The sequence below is a fragment of the Gorilla gorilla genome, chromosome 10, assembly GCF_029281585.2.
Source record: "Gorilla gorilla gorilla isolate KB3781 chromosome 10, NHGRI_mGorGor1-v2.1_pri, whole genome shotgun sequence".
Lineage (NCBI taxonomy): Eukaryota > Metazoa > Chordata > Mammalia > Primates > Hominidae > Gorilla > Gorilla gorilla.
In genome coordinates, this window is record NC_073234.2 from 125,905,047 (window position 1) to 125,920,703 (window position 15,657).

General features: G+C 41.2%; 2 protein-coding genes and 1 non-coding gene across 11 annotated transcripts in view; 1 reads left to right on the forward strand and 2 right to left on the reverse strand.

The window, feature by feature from the left end:
- Positions 1 to 363: 363 nt before the first annotated feature.
- On the reverse strand, positions 364 to 10,956 carry VPS29 (VPS29 retromer complex component). 3 transcript variants are annotated; one of them, XM_019038475.3, is made up of 5 exons: positions 10,842 to 10,925; positions 8,330 to 8,341; positions 4,827 to 5,018; positions 1,825 to 2,060; positions 364 to 964 (listed from the first exon to the last, which is right to left on the reverse strand). In XM_019038475.3, the coding sequence occupies exons 1-5, from the start codon at positions 10,842 to 10,844 to the stop codon at positions 847 to 849; spliced, it is 561 nt and encodes a 186-aa protein (XP_018894020.1). In that variant the 5' UTR covers positions 10,845 to 10,925; the 3' UTR covers positions 364 to 846. The 3 variants fall into 3 exon arrangements, with proteins under 3 accessions (XP_018894020.1, XP_018894024.1, XP_018894023.1); XM_019038479.3 differs by lacking the exon at positions 10,842 to 10,925 and adding an exon at positions 10,209 to 10,295; XM_019038478.4 differs by lacking the exon at positions 8,330 to 8,341 and having other exon boundaries at positions 10,842 to 10,956.
- LOC115930326 (small nucleolar RNA SNORD50) lies at positions 5,163 to 5,232 on the reverse strand. Its single transcript, XR_004066965.1, has one exon. It is a non-coding gene; the product is annotated as a small nucleolar RNA SNORD50 (small nucleolar RNA).
- A 77-nt stretch (positions 10,957 to 11,033) lies between the features above and the next one.
- RAD9B (RAD9 checkpoint clamp component B) overlaps positions 11,034 to 15,657 on the forward strand; it is a 47,119-nt gene continuing 42,495 nt past the window's right edge. For 3 of the 7 annotated variants that reach the window (XM_055359029.2, XM_055359033.2, XM_055359031.2), the window contains exons 1-4: positions 11,034 to 11,176; positions 12,600 to 12,670; positions 14,397 to 14,552; positions 15,349 to 15,463. In XM_055359029.2, the coding sequence (XP_055215004.1) occupies positions 11,131 to 11,176; positions 12,600 to 12,670; positions 14,397 to 14,552; positions 15,349 to 15,463 (388 nt within the window). In that variant the 5' untranslated portion in view covers positions 11,034 to 11,130. Of the gene's footprint in view, positions 11,381 to 11,545; positions 11,764 to 12,599; positions 12,671 to 14,396; positions 14,553 to 15,348; positions 15,464 to 15,657 lie in introns of all 7 variants that reach the window. The other 4 variants (XM_055359032.2, XM_019038472.4, XM_055359030.2 and 1 more) reach the window with 3 other exon arrangements.

A 15,657-nucleotide genomic window follows, 5' to 3' on the forward strand; every position in this document is an offset into this window, starting at 1 on the left:
CTCCAACTCCAGGATTCAAGTGATTCTACTGCCTCAGCCTCCCGAGTAGCTGGGAATACAGGCATGTAGCACCATGCTGACTAATTTTGTATTTTTAGTACAGACAGGGTTTCACCATGTTGGCCAGGCTGGTCTTGAACTCCTGACCTCAGGTGATCCACCTGCCTCGGCCTCCCAAAGTGTTGGGATTAGGGTGTGAGCCACTGTGCCCGGCCCCTAAACTTGTATTTTTAAAACTTTTATTAAACCTTGAAAAATGGAAATAGCAACAGTTTGAAGAATCACTGTTAATGTCGGCATGGTATATTATTTAGCAAATAAAATCTGAGTCCAACATTATGACACAATATAAGAGAAGAGCTCTGAAAGGTCATCTCGTCCACTTTAATATTTATATCCGTAGTTTCACTTGGTTCCTCATTTTTATGTTTTTTTAAAAATTAAATACAGGTTATCAAGAAAGTATAAATGAAAGGTAATTGTTTATTACTGGAGAAGAGAAAAATGTATACAAGGAAGTCTAGATTCTTTCTCCACATGCACTACTTTTGGAATAAAGTTCCAAATATCAACTTTGAAGATACTTACAAGGATAAATTTTTCTTAACAAGTGACCAATTACTGTGTTGTGGACATTTTTTCATAGAATCCATATACTGTAAACTAAATATTTTCTTATAGTTTACAGGAAGCTTGGAGCAATTATGTATTAACAGAGAAGATGGTATTATATTTTACTGCAAAATATTATAAAAGTGATACAATTTTGTGGCTCTTAAATGTTTAATTACTTGATTTCAACAGGACAATGAAAAAAAACCAAAAATCATCAAGACAGGCCTGGCTTTAAGATTTTTTGTATTCGATTCGTTCTACTTTCACATCATCTCCAATTAGCTGATACACATAGGTGACCACTGTAGAAGCCTGGATATCCATCAACACAAATGATGGAATAATGTTTCTAGAAGAAAAAATAAATAACGTCAGTGTTTTGTAGCACAAAGCAGCAGCACTATAAATTTCAATTTAAGACGACTATTTGGATTCAGAGAAATCTGTTACATATCACATGAACAGTTACCAAAAGATTGCCAAAATGGCTAGATTTATTTAAATGGTCACATGTGGCTGGGCACAGTGGCTTACGCCTGTAATCCCAGCACTTTGGGAGGCTGAGGTGGGTGGATCACCTGAGGTCAGGAGTTCAATACCAGCCTGGCTAACATGGTGAAACCCCATCTCTACTAAAAATACAAGAATTAGCCAGGCGTGGTGGTGGGTACCTATAATCCCGGCTACTTGGGAGACTGAGGCACAAGAATCACTTGAACCCGGGAGACAGAGGTTGCAGTGAGCCAAGATTGCAACAGTACACTCCAGCCTAGGTGACAGAGCAAGACTCTGTCTCAAAAAAAAAAAAGTCACATTTATTTTTTATTTATTTATTTATTTATTTATTTATTTATTTATTGAGTCTCCTTCTGTCACCCTGGCTGGAGTACAGAGCCTCAAACGTGGCTCACTGCAGTCTCAACCTCCTAGGCTCAAGTGATCATCCCACCTCAGCCTCCTGTGTAGCTGGGATCACAGGCATGCACCACCACACCCAGCTAATTTTTAAAATTTTTTTGTAGAGACAGGGTCTCACCATATTGTCTAGGCTGGTCTCAAACTCCTGGGCTCAAGCAACCTGCCCTGGTCTCCCGAAGTGCTGGTATTACAGGCATGAGCCACTGTGCCCAGCCACATTTCTTTTACGAAATGTCACACATGCAATTATTTTACTAAAGCCCCCAAATTCCCAAATTCTATACTACTCACGTTTCCAAGGCATTATATGCCCCAGTGGCAGAACCTGGATTAATGTAGAATTTATTTTCATGCTCAAATGCTTCAAATTTGTGTGTGTGTCCCGAGATAAGAATGTCCACATCAAATTGCCTCTGCAACAGGGCTAAGCTGGCCATATCTCCCCATGGAATAACTTGATGTCCATGGATCAGACCAATTTTGAACTGTCCAACAGTCACAACTTTCTGTTCTGGATAATTCAGATTCTAACATAAGAAAGATACATAAGAAAATATGTATTTTAGAGATACTGATGTTTAAAAAAATCAGTTTGCTTAAATATTCAATCTCCTATGGATGTTTTGATGTAGTACCCCACAACACACACATTTATACATTTTTTTTTTTTTTGAGACAGAGTGTTGCTGCGTTGACCAGGCTGGAGTGCAGTGGTACCATCTTGGCTCACTGCAACCTCCACCTGCCAGGTTCAAGCAATTCTCCTGTCTCAGCCTCCCAAGTAGCTGGGATTACAGGCACCCGCCACCACGCCCGCCTAATTTTTTTGTATTTTTAGTAGAGACGGAGTCTAACCATGTTGGCCAGGCTGGTTTCAAACTCCTAACCTCAAATGATCCACCTGCCTTGGCCTCCCAAAGCGCTAGGATTACAGGCCTGAGCCACTGTGCCCACCCCACATTTATAAATATTTTATTTCTTCTTGGTCTCTAAGGCTGCATCTATATTTTAAAACATAACTTACTCAATATAAACTGAGTAAGTTTATATTGAATTTATCATGCAACCCCTTTATTGTGTTTATTCCTATAGAATATGGGTTCTTTTGCGCATGCTGTAAATAATTATTCCCCCCAAACTTGTGATTTTCCTTTACCTAAGGCATGTAAGTTAGGGTGTGTTCAAATTATAGCTTAATGTAGCCTTAATACTTTTATAGATAGCTTAAAATAATGAGAGCTAACACTTACATAGTACTTAGTATGAGCCAGGCACTACTGTAGGGGTTTTACAAATATCAACTTAATTAATACAAACAATCCTAGAAGGTTCTATTATGATCCCCACTTTATGGATGATGAAACAGGCAAAGAGGTTGTTTGTCCTTTCATCTCCCCGTCTTTCACCTCCATGCCACCTTTAAATTTATCCAAACTCTTTTTAAAATACAATAAAAAGACAGTATGCCCCTTCAGTTTGGTTTAAGGAACCCCATTAAATAACACAAACCAAGATTAATTGATGAAAATCTTATATTCCCAGAAATACTATATGTATAAATTTTTTTTTTTTTTTTTTTTGAGACAGAGTCTCACTCTGTCTCCCAGGATGGAGTGCAGTGGCGCAATCTCGGCTCACTGCAAACTCTGCCTCCCAGGTTCACGCCATTCTCCTGCCTCAGCTTCCCGAGTAGCTGGGACTACAGGAGCCCGCCACCATGCCCAGCTAATTTTTTTTGTATTTTTAGTAGAGACGGGGGTTCACCATGTTAGCCAGGATGGTTTCGATCTCCTGACCTCGTGATCCACCTGCCTTGGCCTCCCAAAGTGCTGGGATTACAGGCGTGAGCCACCACACCCGGCCAAAAATAAAATTTTCAAACTAGAATCAAGTTTATTATGCTACACCATACAATGTTGGCACTGGCAGGGGTTTTAAAAATCATCCATTCCAGTCATATTTACTAAGGATCAGAAAGGGGAAGTGATCTGCCAAAAATCCCATTATTAACTAATGGGAACTCCAGAACTCCTTACTTTTTTTTTTTTGAGATAGAGTTTCACTCTGTCGCCCAGGCTGGAGTGCAGTGGCACAATCTCAGCTCACTGCTAGCTCCGCCTCCCAGGTTCACACCATTCTCCTGCCTCAGCCTCCCAAGTAGCTGGGACGACAGGCGCCCAGCACCACACCTGGCTAATTTTTTTGTATTTTTAGTAGAGATGGGGTTTCACCGTATCAGCCAGGATGGTCTTGATCTCCTGACCTCATGATCCACCCACCTAGGCCTCCCAAAGTGCTGGGATTACAGGCGTGAGCCACCGTATCCGGCCCAGAACTCCTTACTTTTTTTCTTTAAAGTCAGGTTTATTGAGGCATAATTTACACAAAGTAAAATCTTACTTTTTCATGTATAATGATGGGTTTTGACAAATGCACATGGCTGTGTAAGCACTGCCACACTAAAGATACAGAGCAGCTCTATCACTCCTTCAAAACTCCCTCATGCCTACCAGGAGGGTTGCCAGCAGAGAAGTGATGTGATCTTACTTTACTTAAAAAGGATCACGCTGGTTGCTAGTTGGAGAATAAACTGGAAGGAGCAAGGGTAGAATTAGGAAGTTGGAATACAAGAAAATGATACGGTGGCTTGGAATAAAGTTAGTAGAGGTAGCGCCGGTGAAAAGTTCATAATAAAAACTTTATAAACTTGGCTGAGTGTGGTGGCTCATGCCTGTAATCCCAGCACTTTAGGAGGCTAAGGCGGGAGGATCACCTGAGGTCACGAGTTCGAGACCAGCTTTGCCAACACGGCAAAACGCCATCTCTACTAAAGAAAAAAATAGCTGGATGTGATGGTGTGCGCCTGTAGTCTCAGTTACTTGGGAGGTTAGGCAGGAGAATCGGTTGAACCTGAGAGGCAGAGGTTTCAGGGAGCCAAGATTGTGCCACTGCATTCCAGCCTGGGCGACAGAGCAAGACTCCATCTCAAAAAAAACAAAAACAAACAAAAAAAACTTTATAAATTAAATGACAGCATAAAACAGTAACAAAGCCACTTTTATTCAGTATCTAGTTAGTTAGAATAAGTATTTAATGTTTACTAGGTGATCTAAATCAGTGATTTTCAAATAGTAAGGGAGGGGCATGATGTATAGTAATTTTACATTTGGAAAAGAAAAAGGGAAAAAAAAAAAAAACCTTACCAGTTGAGAAACCCTGGTCTAAAGATAAAGCTTATGTAAGTAATAATCAAGAAAGGGAGATATTTGAGAAGGGAAAGGGAAATACATCACCTCATCGAAGTCTCCTCTCACAATATGAACATCACCAGCCAGAGTCTTGAGATAGTCATAACTCTCTTTGGTGCAAAGGTTTCCTGTGCAGAGAATGTGCTGAATTTTTCCTGGCACCAGGAGTTTTTTGAATTTAGCTGGCAAACTGTTGCACCGGTGTGGGATGTGCAGATCTCCTAATACCAACACCAACTTTAAAGTGTCAAGGTGAGATAAAGCATAATGTTAAACACAATATCAAAACAAAACAGTCTCCTCTTGTAAGCCCCCTTTTAAGTCTCATAAGAGATCCCGAATCCCAGAAATTATTCATAGGGTTCCTATCATGACTATTTAATCTCAGAAGCTGAATCTGTATGTATTTTTCTTCAGGTCATCAGCTTTGGGATAGGTTTCATCATTGATTGTATCATGACAATTTAAACAGACATACTTATGGTAATGTACTTTGTTCTAAATCAATCTTATTTTGGTTGTAAACAGTTGCATATATAAAATACAGGTAATCATTCTATTTACCAAGAGTGAAATCAAGCATTCTAAAGTGATTCATTTAGAGACCTGTAAATACACTGAATTTTAAAAATTACAAAATGTAAAGTATACTACTGGGCCCTATAGAATTTGGCATTTTTAAAGACTGATATGGTAATTCATATTTCTGCAGTTATAACATGAAATGATACATTAATCCCAGAAATATTTAAGGAAATTGTTAATAGAGAAAAAAGTTAATTATGTAATTTATCTGTACTAGACTGACAACTATGTGCAAGCATAATAGCCAAAATTTGATATTTTTGTTACTTCAAACTATTAGGTGTACGTTACAGAGATATACAACAGCCTTCAGTTTCATCAGGTAAATGTGTGCTTTTGAATTATAATCTTTGATATCTTCACTTTCCTTCATTATTAGAAGTCCTCACTGTCATATTTTTATGGTCTGGATTAAATTGCTCATATATCCTCGGTATAGTTCCCCAACTTAAAAAAAAGAAAACATTTTCACAATCTTTCATGTATATTAGAGCATTAAAACAAAAAAGAGATCAACTAAGTGATAAATTTAGCATAAGGTGGTTTAGAGCTGCAACATAGTCTCAGATGACAAAAGTAAATTTTGCTTTTAAATATTAAAGAATATAAACCCCAATCCTGTAAAATTTTAATTTAAAAATTTCTTTCTTTTCTTTTCTTTTTTTTTTTTGAGACGGAGTCTCACTCTGTCGCCCAGGCTGGAGTGCAGTGGTGCGATCTCGGCTCACTGCAACCTCCGCCTCCTGAGTTCAAATGATTCTCCTGCCTCAGCTTCCCGAGTAGCTGGGACTACAGGCATGTGCCACCATGCCCAGCTAATTTTTGTATTTTTAGTAAAGACAGGGTTTCACCATGTTGGCCAGGCTGGTCTGGAACTCCTGACCTCAGGTGATCCACCCACCTCCGCCTCCCAAAGTGCTAGGATTACAGGCATGAGTCACCACGCCTGGCCTAATTTAAAAATTTCAAGATTTGAGAAACAACATTAATTTAGCCATTTAACAGAATACTGTTAGAAAGATCATTTAAAAATAGTATCTGTCTGGCTGAGTGCGGTGGCTCACACCTGTAATCCCAGCACTTTGGGAGGCCAAGGTGGGCAGAATACTTGAGGTCAGGAGTTCGAGACCAGCCTGGCCAACATGGTAAAACACTGTCTTTACTAAAAAGAAAAATACAAAAGTTAGCCGGGCACGGTGGCAGGCGCCTGTAATCCCAGCTACTTGGGAGGCTGAGGCAGGAGAATTGCTTGAACTCAGGAGGCGGAGGTTGCAGTGAGCTGAGATGGCACTGGCACTGGCACTGGATGCCACTGGCACTCCAGCCTGGGCAGCAGAGTGAGACTCTGTCTCAAAACAAACAAACAAATAGTATCTATCCTCCAAAGGACAACAGAATCGATTTTTTTTTTTTTTTTTTTTGAGATGGAATTTTGCTCTCGTCGCCCAGGCTGGAGTGCAATGGTGCAATCTCGGCTCACTGCAACCTCTGCCTCCCAGGCTCATGCAGTTCTCCTGCCTCAGCCTCCCGAGTAGCTGGGATTACAAGCGCTCTCCACTACACCCAGCTAATTTTTGTATTTTTAGTAGAGACAGGGTTTCACCGTGTTGGCCAGGCTGGTCTCCAACATCTGACCTCAGGTGACCCACCTGCCCTGGCCTCCCAAACTGCTAGGATTATAGGCGTGAGCCACTGCGCCCAGCCCAACAGAATCAATTTCTTCATGTTGATCAGTATAAGCACCTTCATTCTATACAAAATGTTTTCCTTTACAGATATTGCATGCATAAATGTACATGCCCTTTAACTGCTTTTAAAGGCATGACTATTCTTTAGTATTATCAAAGAAAACATTAAATAGCTAATAGGATAAAACAAAATAGTTTTGCCACTGCAGACTTTGTAAATGAAAATTAATCAAACAAACAAAATGTGTGAAATTAAAATGATTACCAAAAGAAGCTTGATTCATCTTGCAACAAAAATTAAAATTATTGCAAAGAAAAGGAACTGTTACCAGGACACAGAGTTATCGGGACATAGTTTGTAATCTCAAAGTAACACAAGGTTATGAAATTAGCACACTTTAAATTGTTAAGTAAGATTCTTCTTTATAAAGACTAGTTTCAGCAGGTATTTGTTGTATGACCTATATTAATTGTTTCAATGCAGATCTCAGTAGACAAAACATCTGTAAAACTAAAAACCACTATGAAGTTTCCACCCTCACTGGTAATCAACATAAAAGTACCTGGATATAGAACAATCTTCATTTTAGAGGGGGATTCCTTCTGATATGGATTGAAGTACATAGTTAGTATGGGAATCTTGCTTTGAGAAAAAGGTAAAAATAATAGATTTCTATATTTAAAAGAAGAAGAAGAAGAAGAACAACCACCACCCCAAACTCATAAAAGGGTATATGTCTACAACAGGTTGAAATGTTTGGTACTAATAATGAATGAGCTGTTCAATCTGAATGTACCAGAAAGAACATTAGTAAGACATGGTACTTTATAATGATTGATGACCTAATTCTATAAAGTACTGTGGATTATCTCCAAGACTCAAGACTATTAGCAGTCTAAAGATATAACTGTATGAATGACCACACAATCATTTCAAATTAGTAGGGATCCTTACTAGGACAGAATCCTCTGGTTTCCTGCTGATGACAAAGTTATGGGGAAATAGTGTTACATAACATGTGTCATACTTTGAAACATGTTCCCGCCCAAATTCCACACTTTGACAAATTGGGATAGACATAGATGATAGAGTCCTTTAAGAAAGCAAAAGATCCTGGAAATGACAGTCTTATTAAATTGAAATAAAGAGCCAACCCAATCAAAGCATGGGAATTCGGTTACTTCCTTTCAACAGACCTTAAAAGGGTAAAAAATCCAGTCAGTAAACAGCCACCCAACCACCACTGCTAGTAGGAGCTAAGTGAAGAAACTTACTCTGTGCCCAGCCTTAGTGGAATGAAGAAGTTGATTGCAGACAGGGGGGATGAAAAAAAAAGGGTGAAACATGACCAATGTTAAAAGAAAGCAACAAAAAGAAACCAAAAAAAAAAAAAGAGAACAAAAAACCCATACCAAATGAGCAAACAATTGTTAATGATTTCTGAGTGTTATGAAAGAAAATGTTAAAAATCAGCTGTGCTCAAAACAATACCAAAATAAATATTTGCTTTATTTTTGAAAATGACGCGCACACTTTTTAATAAATTTGTCTTGTCAGTTTCTCCTACTTTTCCTAATCTTGTTCTGTACATCGACTTCCATCTCTGTTTTCCATTCTGTTTAGATTTTTATAAGATTTTATAAAATAATGAATTTAGATTTCTACAAGACACTGGAAAATTTATCATCAGTAATAGCTGAAAGGCTAACATTTTCTGGATTCGTAGGGTTTAATTATTCAAGTATATGGATCTTAATTATCTTACATTCAAAATTCTAGTAGCTGGAAAATTATGCTGTGGCTAGGTGATTTTTTGTAGCTGATGCAACACAGCACCATGAATACATTATCAAGTGCTGAACAAATCAACTAAAGGTGAAGACAAAATAATAAAAACAAACACATTTATTCAGGTAAAACTGGACCTTTCCCACACCTGAATTTGCTGCCCACAGACTCTGGACACTGTACTGAGTGTTGAACGTCTGTATCCTTTGCCAAATAAAATGCTTTTAATCATGAAAGAATTGGCTAATGCTAAATTTTTCCCAGTTCTATTTCATATGAAAAATGATGTTCCAGTACAACTACCCTAAATAAGAGGGATCACTTCTCAAACAACTTGAGAAACATTAATATTTTGAAACCATGGCAAGTAATTATGTCTTCTCCCATGGATAGGTGTCTCGAAATTACTGTAAATGGATTACTTTAAATTGGAGTCTGTTTAGAAGCAAAAATTAAAAGTGAGATTAAAGATTTTAAAGAAGCATGCACCATAAATCTCTGGCTGCCATGTCTGTAAGTCCCCCTCTTGAAAAGGCTGTTTGTCATGCAATAGTAATAATCTTAAAAATGCATAGCTTCTTTGGTTTCCTTGTAAAAATAAAAAAGAATGCAATAAATGCCTGTCAGAGGTAGACGTCCCTTTACAGCCAACCTCCATCAACACAAATATGAAGATAATCACAGCTCCATTTCAAACAATTGATTTTTTTTTTTTTTGAGCAGCAGCAAGATTTATTGTGAAGAGCGAAAGAACAAAGCTTACACAGGGTGGAAGGAGACCCGAGTGGGTTGCCCCAAACAATTGACTTTTTAAGAGTCAAAGGCATCTTTGAAAATATGATTACAGGCTGGGCGCGGTGGCTCACGCCTGTAACCCCAGCACTTTGGGAGGCCGAGGCGGGTGGATCACCTGAGGTCGGGAGGTAGAGACCAGCCTGACGAACATGGTGAAACCCCGTCTCTACTAAAAATACAAAAATTTAGACGGGCTTGGTGGCGGGCGCCTGTAATCCCAGCTACTCGGGAGGCTGAGGCAGGAGCTGAGGCTTGAACCCGGGCGGCATTGCAGTGAGCCGAGATCGCGGCATTGCACTCCAGCCTGGGCGACAGAGCGAGACTCCATCTCAAAAAGAAAGAAAGAAAATATGATTACAGCTCTGAGCCCTCTCTAGTAGAGGCCCCCAGTTTTTATGTAGGAAGGTCTGAGGGGCACCAAACTACTGGGGGTGAAGGGGTGATTGCTTGAAGGTGGCTGGGGGAGACTAGGCAAGTCTCCAACACCGGCACTCTCCCCAGAAAAATTTGTATATTCACAAAAATTTCCCAACAGTTTCAATGAGTTCACACATCATTAAGGAATCCTACCCTAAAGAGGCGTAGCAACCCGTGGAAAGAAATAGTTCCAGCAATTGCAAGCGCCAAATCCCGCCCTCTGAGAGCACACCTGCTCATCTCAATGGCAGCTAGATGTTATTTCAGGAGCGAGGAGGGTGGTTTATTCCCTTTCCCTAGATGGCAAACTTAAACGGGTACGAAATTCTGCTCGCTACTTCCTGTTCTGCATCCGAGAGGCCAGCTTCCACCACTACACCCCAACCAGCGGGAGGTGCTTTTTGCGGGAAACGAGTAGGAAACGTCTGGAAACGGAGAACCGTGTCCCTATCCCCGGAACATTCGAGGTATAGGACCAAAGGCCTTCCCTGGCTCGGGCGTGCGTGTCTCGTGACAGGTCGGGCAGCTTAGAGGGGCCTTTTTACCCCTTGGATGGCCTCTGGCCCCTTGGGGCCGGGATACGAGACCTAGGCCAGCCGCACCCAGAGGTGGCCGCTCCCTTCCTTCCCTAGACCTCTTCTGGGCCTTTCCCAGGCCAGCGCCTGGGCCCTGACGCCGAGGCCTCCGGGATTTCCCAATTCCTCGCCCTGGGCCTCCCCACGGCTCCCAACAACGCAGCACCCCACCCGAGAGCCAGGCCTTGGTCGCCGCAGCTGCAGCCCTCACCATCCTGTCACCGGGCTCCGCTCAGTCACCACCACCGTCGCCGCCCTCTTCCTCAGGCTCCTCGGCGACCCGCCCACTTAACCGCAACCAATGAGAGCAGAGGGAGACAGAAATTGCCGTACGGAGGCCCGCACGGACCCTTCTCCGCCGTAAAGCCGTTTGGGAACTTGTGGAGGCGGGGTGGTAGAGTGCAGAGACGAGATCGCGAAGCTTTGAAAAGCGCGGGCAACATCCGGGCACCTGGGCCGTCGAGCTGAGGCGCGCCTTCCGAGCCTGCTTTTTAGGGCGGATGGCAGCCATGCTGAAGTGCGTGATGAGCGGCAGTCAGGTGAAAGGTGGAGCGGCCTTTGTTGTCTTCCCATTTAGCAGAGAGAAAAGCAGACGTTAATAGGTCGTCCCTACCATTGTCTAATTTTTCCTCTTTGCCTTTATGCGCAAGGACTGAGGACGCACGCCCTGGCCACAGCCCCACCCACTCAAGTCCCTGCTAACTTCTGAGGGGAGGATGAGGATCCATCTCGTGTTACTTAGAGGCAGATGTAATATGGGTGGTATCCGGGAAATAGAGTTGTACCGTCGGGCCACAAACTCGGGATGCTGAGGACTGCATGGGGAAGAGTTGAGAGAAAAAAATAATGCTTGGACAGTAAAAGTATTTTTGTGCCAAGAGAACAGCATTAACCTGTTTTTTTTTTTTTTCCCAGATTCTACCATTTTTAAAAATGTATGAACTTGGAAAAGTCACTAAATCTCTTTGGGGCTCAGTTTCTAAAACGGAAACAGGGGTAATGACAGCACCTTCGTCACAGAGTTTGTTTGGAGGCAATGAAATGGAAATGCGTGTAAAGAGCCCAGTAATAGATGGAATGTACAAGAACTATTAGTGTTGTAAACGGCGCTTTCAAAATGGAAGTTAGGCCAGGTGCAGTGGCTCACGCCTGTAATCCTAGCACTTTGGGAGGCCAAAGCAGGTGGATCACCTTAGGTCGGGAGTTCGAGACCATCCTGACCAACATGATGAAACTCCGTCTCTACTAAACATACAAAAATTAGCCGGGTTTAGTGGTGGGCGCCTGTAATCCCAAGCTACTTGGAAGGCTGAGGCGAGAGGATCGATTGAGCCCGGGAGGTTGAGGCTGCAGTGAGTTGAGCTCGCGCCACTGCACTCCAGCCTGAGTGTCAGAGTGAGACTCTGTCTCAAAAAAAAAATAAATAAATAAAAAGAACATTAACAGTGTCACACGGGATCAGACTAGTGTGTTTTCCAGCCCTAAATGTGTTCTGTGGTGGGGAAATCTGGCTGCCCTCAAACATCAGAGATGTATGTTGGATACCCCTAATTTCTCTCTCATGACTTGTTGTGACTTGGCTGTCAAGCTATTAAAACCACTTCAGATTATCTTCTCCATGCACTGTTTTCACAGTTTTTGGGGGGTCAAATACATTTATCTAAATCAAGTTGTAAAATACATTAGTATGGAAATTGGTTTGCCACAGTAGCTCCATGCAACACTGTAAACATATACAAGGACAAATTTCGGTCAATTTTATCATTTCACACACTACAAATTTATTGAGCCCTGACTATGTGTCTGGCATTTTGCCAAGGGTATTATACTGTATTAATGTAGCATTAGTCTGTAAGATACTGTTATTTTTGAATTTCTCTTGAGTCCTCTGAATGCTGAACTAGTCTTGTGATTTGTTTTTATTGTTAGAGGGAAAGAATATAAGCATCACCTTTCTTTTTCTCCATAGTATTTGGGAAAGCAGTTCAAGCTCTATCACGAATTAGTGACGAGTTCTGGCTAGACCCATCTAAAAAAGGTGTAAGTAAGAAAGTTAACAGATCATGTATCAAGGCAAGAGGAGATGTTTAAAGATCCCAGTCCGGATTGAATGTTAACTAGGAAATCCAGAAATTGTAATTATCCCTTTCACTGTTTATCTTTATTTTACATATCTGAATACACTTAGAGCATGGTAAATTTGAAAATATGCAGATAAGCTTGATGATTTAAACTGGAAGTCACAAACTGGTAGTTAAGAGACTAGCTACGGTCTGCAGGAATGTTTGTTGGCCTGCACTGTTTTTGTTTTTTTTTTTAATTTGAAATAATTTCCAACATTTAAAAATTGAGGCCGGGCGCGATGGCTCACGCCTGTAATCCCAGCACTTTGGGAGGCCGAGGTGGGTGGATCACCTGAGGTCAGGAGTTTGAGACTAGCCTGGTCCACATGGTGAAACTCCTTCTCTACTAAAAATATAAAAATTAGCCTGGCATGGTGGTGGGCACCTGTAATCCCAGCTACTCAGGAGGCTGAGGTGGGAGAATTGCTTGAATCCAGCAGATGGAGGTTGCAGTGAGTGAGTGAGCCAACATGGTGCCACTACACTCCAGCCTGGGCAACAGAGTGAGAGTGAGACTCCGTCCCCAAAAAAAAAAAAAAAAAAAATTGAGTCAAATTTTTCCTGCTTCTCTTGAAAATTCAGAAGACCTGACAGTTTTGGGACTGCATTCATTCCCAAGTGGAAGTAGTTGGCTGAAACTGAGTAATGGTTTCCCCCCTTAGACAAGCTGTGAGACCGCCAATATGCTGTAACTCCCTTATATATTGCCTTTTGCCATTTCACACATTAAGGTTAAGGCTCATGACTGGGTGTGGTAGTTCACAAATGTAATCCCAGCACTTTGGGAGGCTGAGACAGGAGGGTCACTTGAGCCCAGGAGTTCGAGACCAGCCTGAGCAACAAAGCAAGACACTACCTGTCTCTACAAAAAAATTTTAAAAATTAGTCGGGTGATGTGTTGTGTGCCTGTAGTCCCAGCTACTTGGAAGGCTGAGAGGAGGGAGGATTGGTTGAGGCCAGGGGTTTGGAGGCTGCAGTGAGCTGCGATGTTACCATTGCACTCCAGCCTGGCCAACAGGCTGGTTTTTTGAAAAAAAGTAAAAAAGAAATTAAAAGAAAGTTAAGGCCCCTGTAGGCATTTACTATTTTATGTTTTCAACATGTAAACTTTTAGATTTAACACATATATGTATTCAATATAATATACATATATGTATACACCTATATATACATGCATGTATATATACATGTATGTACACCTATATGTATGTATATATATATAGGTGTATAATAAATTAACAGACTTGTCCTGAATGCCATTTAAACTATCAAGTATAGAATACAGGTTATGTCCTGTATATATTATAGGTGTACATATATGTATATATATGCAAATTCAATACAGACTATATAGGGCAGTCCATAATTAACATCCCATGTTCTTATTTGAACACATTTAACTGTGATGTTAAACATAATGACGTTTTCTGAATCAAGCTATTATTTAAAGAAAGTTTATTTTCTCCTAAATTTTTTTAAAATAAAAAAACAGAGGTGGGGTCTTGCTCTGTTGGCCAGGCTGGTCTCAGACTCCTGGCTTCCATCCATCCTCCTGCCTTGGCTTCCCAAAGTGCTTGGATTACAGGTTCATGGGAGCCACCATGCGCAACCTCTCCTAAATAGTTTTTATCTTATTTTTCTAGCTTGCTCTAAGATGTGTGAATTCTTCTCGGTCAGCATATGGATGTGTCCTGTTCTCTCCTGTGTTTTTTCAACATTATCAATGGTCAGCTTTAGTGAAAATGAGTGAAAATGAACTTGACACAACACTGAATTTAAAATGCAAATTGGGAATGAAGGTAAATATAAGTGGCCCTGGTTTTCTCTTATTCTGTAGAAATATTCATTATATAGGACATAACCTGTATTCTATACTTAATAGTTTAAATGGCATTCAGGACAAATCTGTTCATTATTATTATTATTTTTTAGACAGAGTCTCGCTCTGTCTGGAGTGCAGTGGTGCAATCTTGGCTCACTGCAACCTCCGCCTCCCAGTTTCAAGTGATTTTCGTGCCTCAGCCTCCCAAGTAGCTGGGATTATAGGCGTGTGCCACCATGCCTGGCTAATTTTTGTTTTTAATAGAGATGAGGGTTTCGCCATGTTGGCCAGGCTGGTCTTGAACTCCTGACCTCAAGTGATCTGCCCACCTCGGCCTCCCAAAGTGCTGGGATTACAGGCATAAGCCAGTGCACCTGGCCAAGTCTGTTCATTTTTTTTTTGAGACGGAGTCTCGCTTTGTCGCCCAGGCTGGAGTGCAGTGGCACAATCTCGGCTCACTGCAAGCTCTGCCTCCCGGGTTCACGCCATTCTCCTGCCTCAGCCTCCCGAGTAGCTGGGACTACAGGCGCCCGCCACCACGCCTGGCTAATTTTTTGTATTTTTAGTAGAGACGGGGTTTCACTGTGTTAGCCAGGATGGTCTCGATCTCCTGACCTCGTGATCCGCCCACCTCTGCCTCCCAAAGTGCTGGGATTACAGGCGTGAGCCACCACGCCTGGCCAAGTCTGTTCATTTATGAATGCATATACTTTTGTTTCTAAAATGAATCAACCATGTTAAGTATGTGCTTAATATGTATATTTCTGTTACAGTCAATTTTGCCCATCTTTAGATGTCTGAATTCCCTTGAAAGAAATATAGAGAAGTGCAGAATATTCACCAGATCTGATAAATGCAAAGTAGTTATTCAATTCTTCTACAGACATGGTAGGTATAATTAAAAGTGGTTTAAAATACTGTGTTTTTTTCTCAATAGTTTTCACGTTTAGAACATTGATATTTCATGTCAAGATTTCTCGTTACATTATTGCTTAGAGTGTGTGTAGTTAAGTGGTAGGGCAGTTTGAAGTATTATCCTTTTTTTTTTTTGAGATGGAGTCTTGCTCTGTCGCCAAGGCTGG

Coding starts and splice junctions, on each gene's coding strand:
- VPS29 (XM_019038479.3), bottom strand. CDS start 10,295: ATGAGCAGGTGTGCTCTCAGAGGGCGGGATTTGGCGCTTGCAATTGCT. Junction 2,061..4,826: donor TGAGAGGAGACTTCGATGAG/GTGATGTATTTC, acceptor TTCTTATGTTAG/AATCTGAATTATCCAGAACA. Junction 965..1,824: donor GCATATAATGCCTTGGAAAC/GTGAGTAGTATA, acceptor TTTTTCTTCTAG/AAACATTATTCCATCATTTG.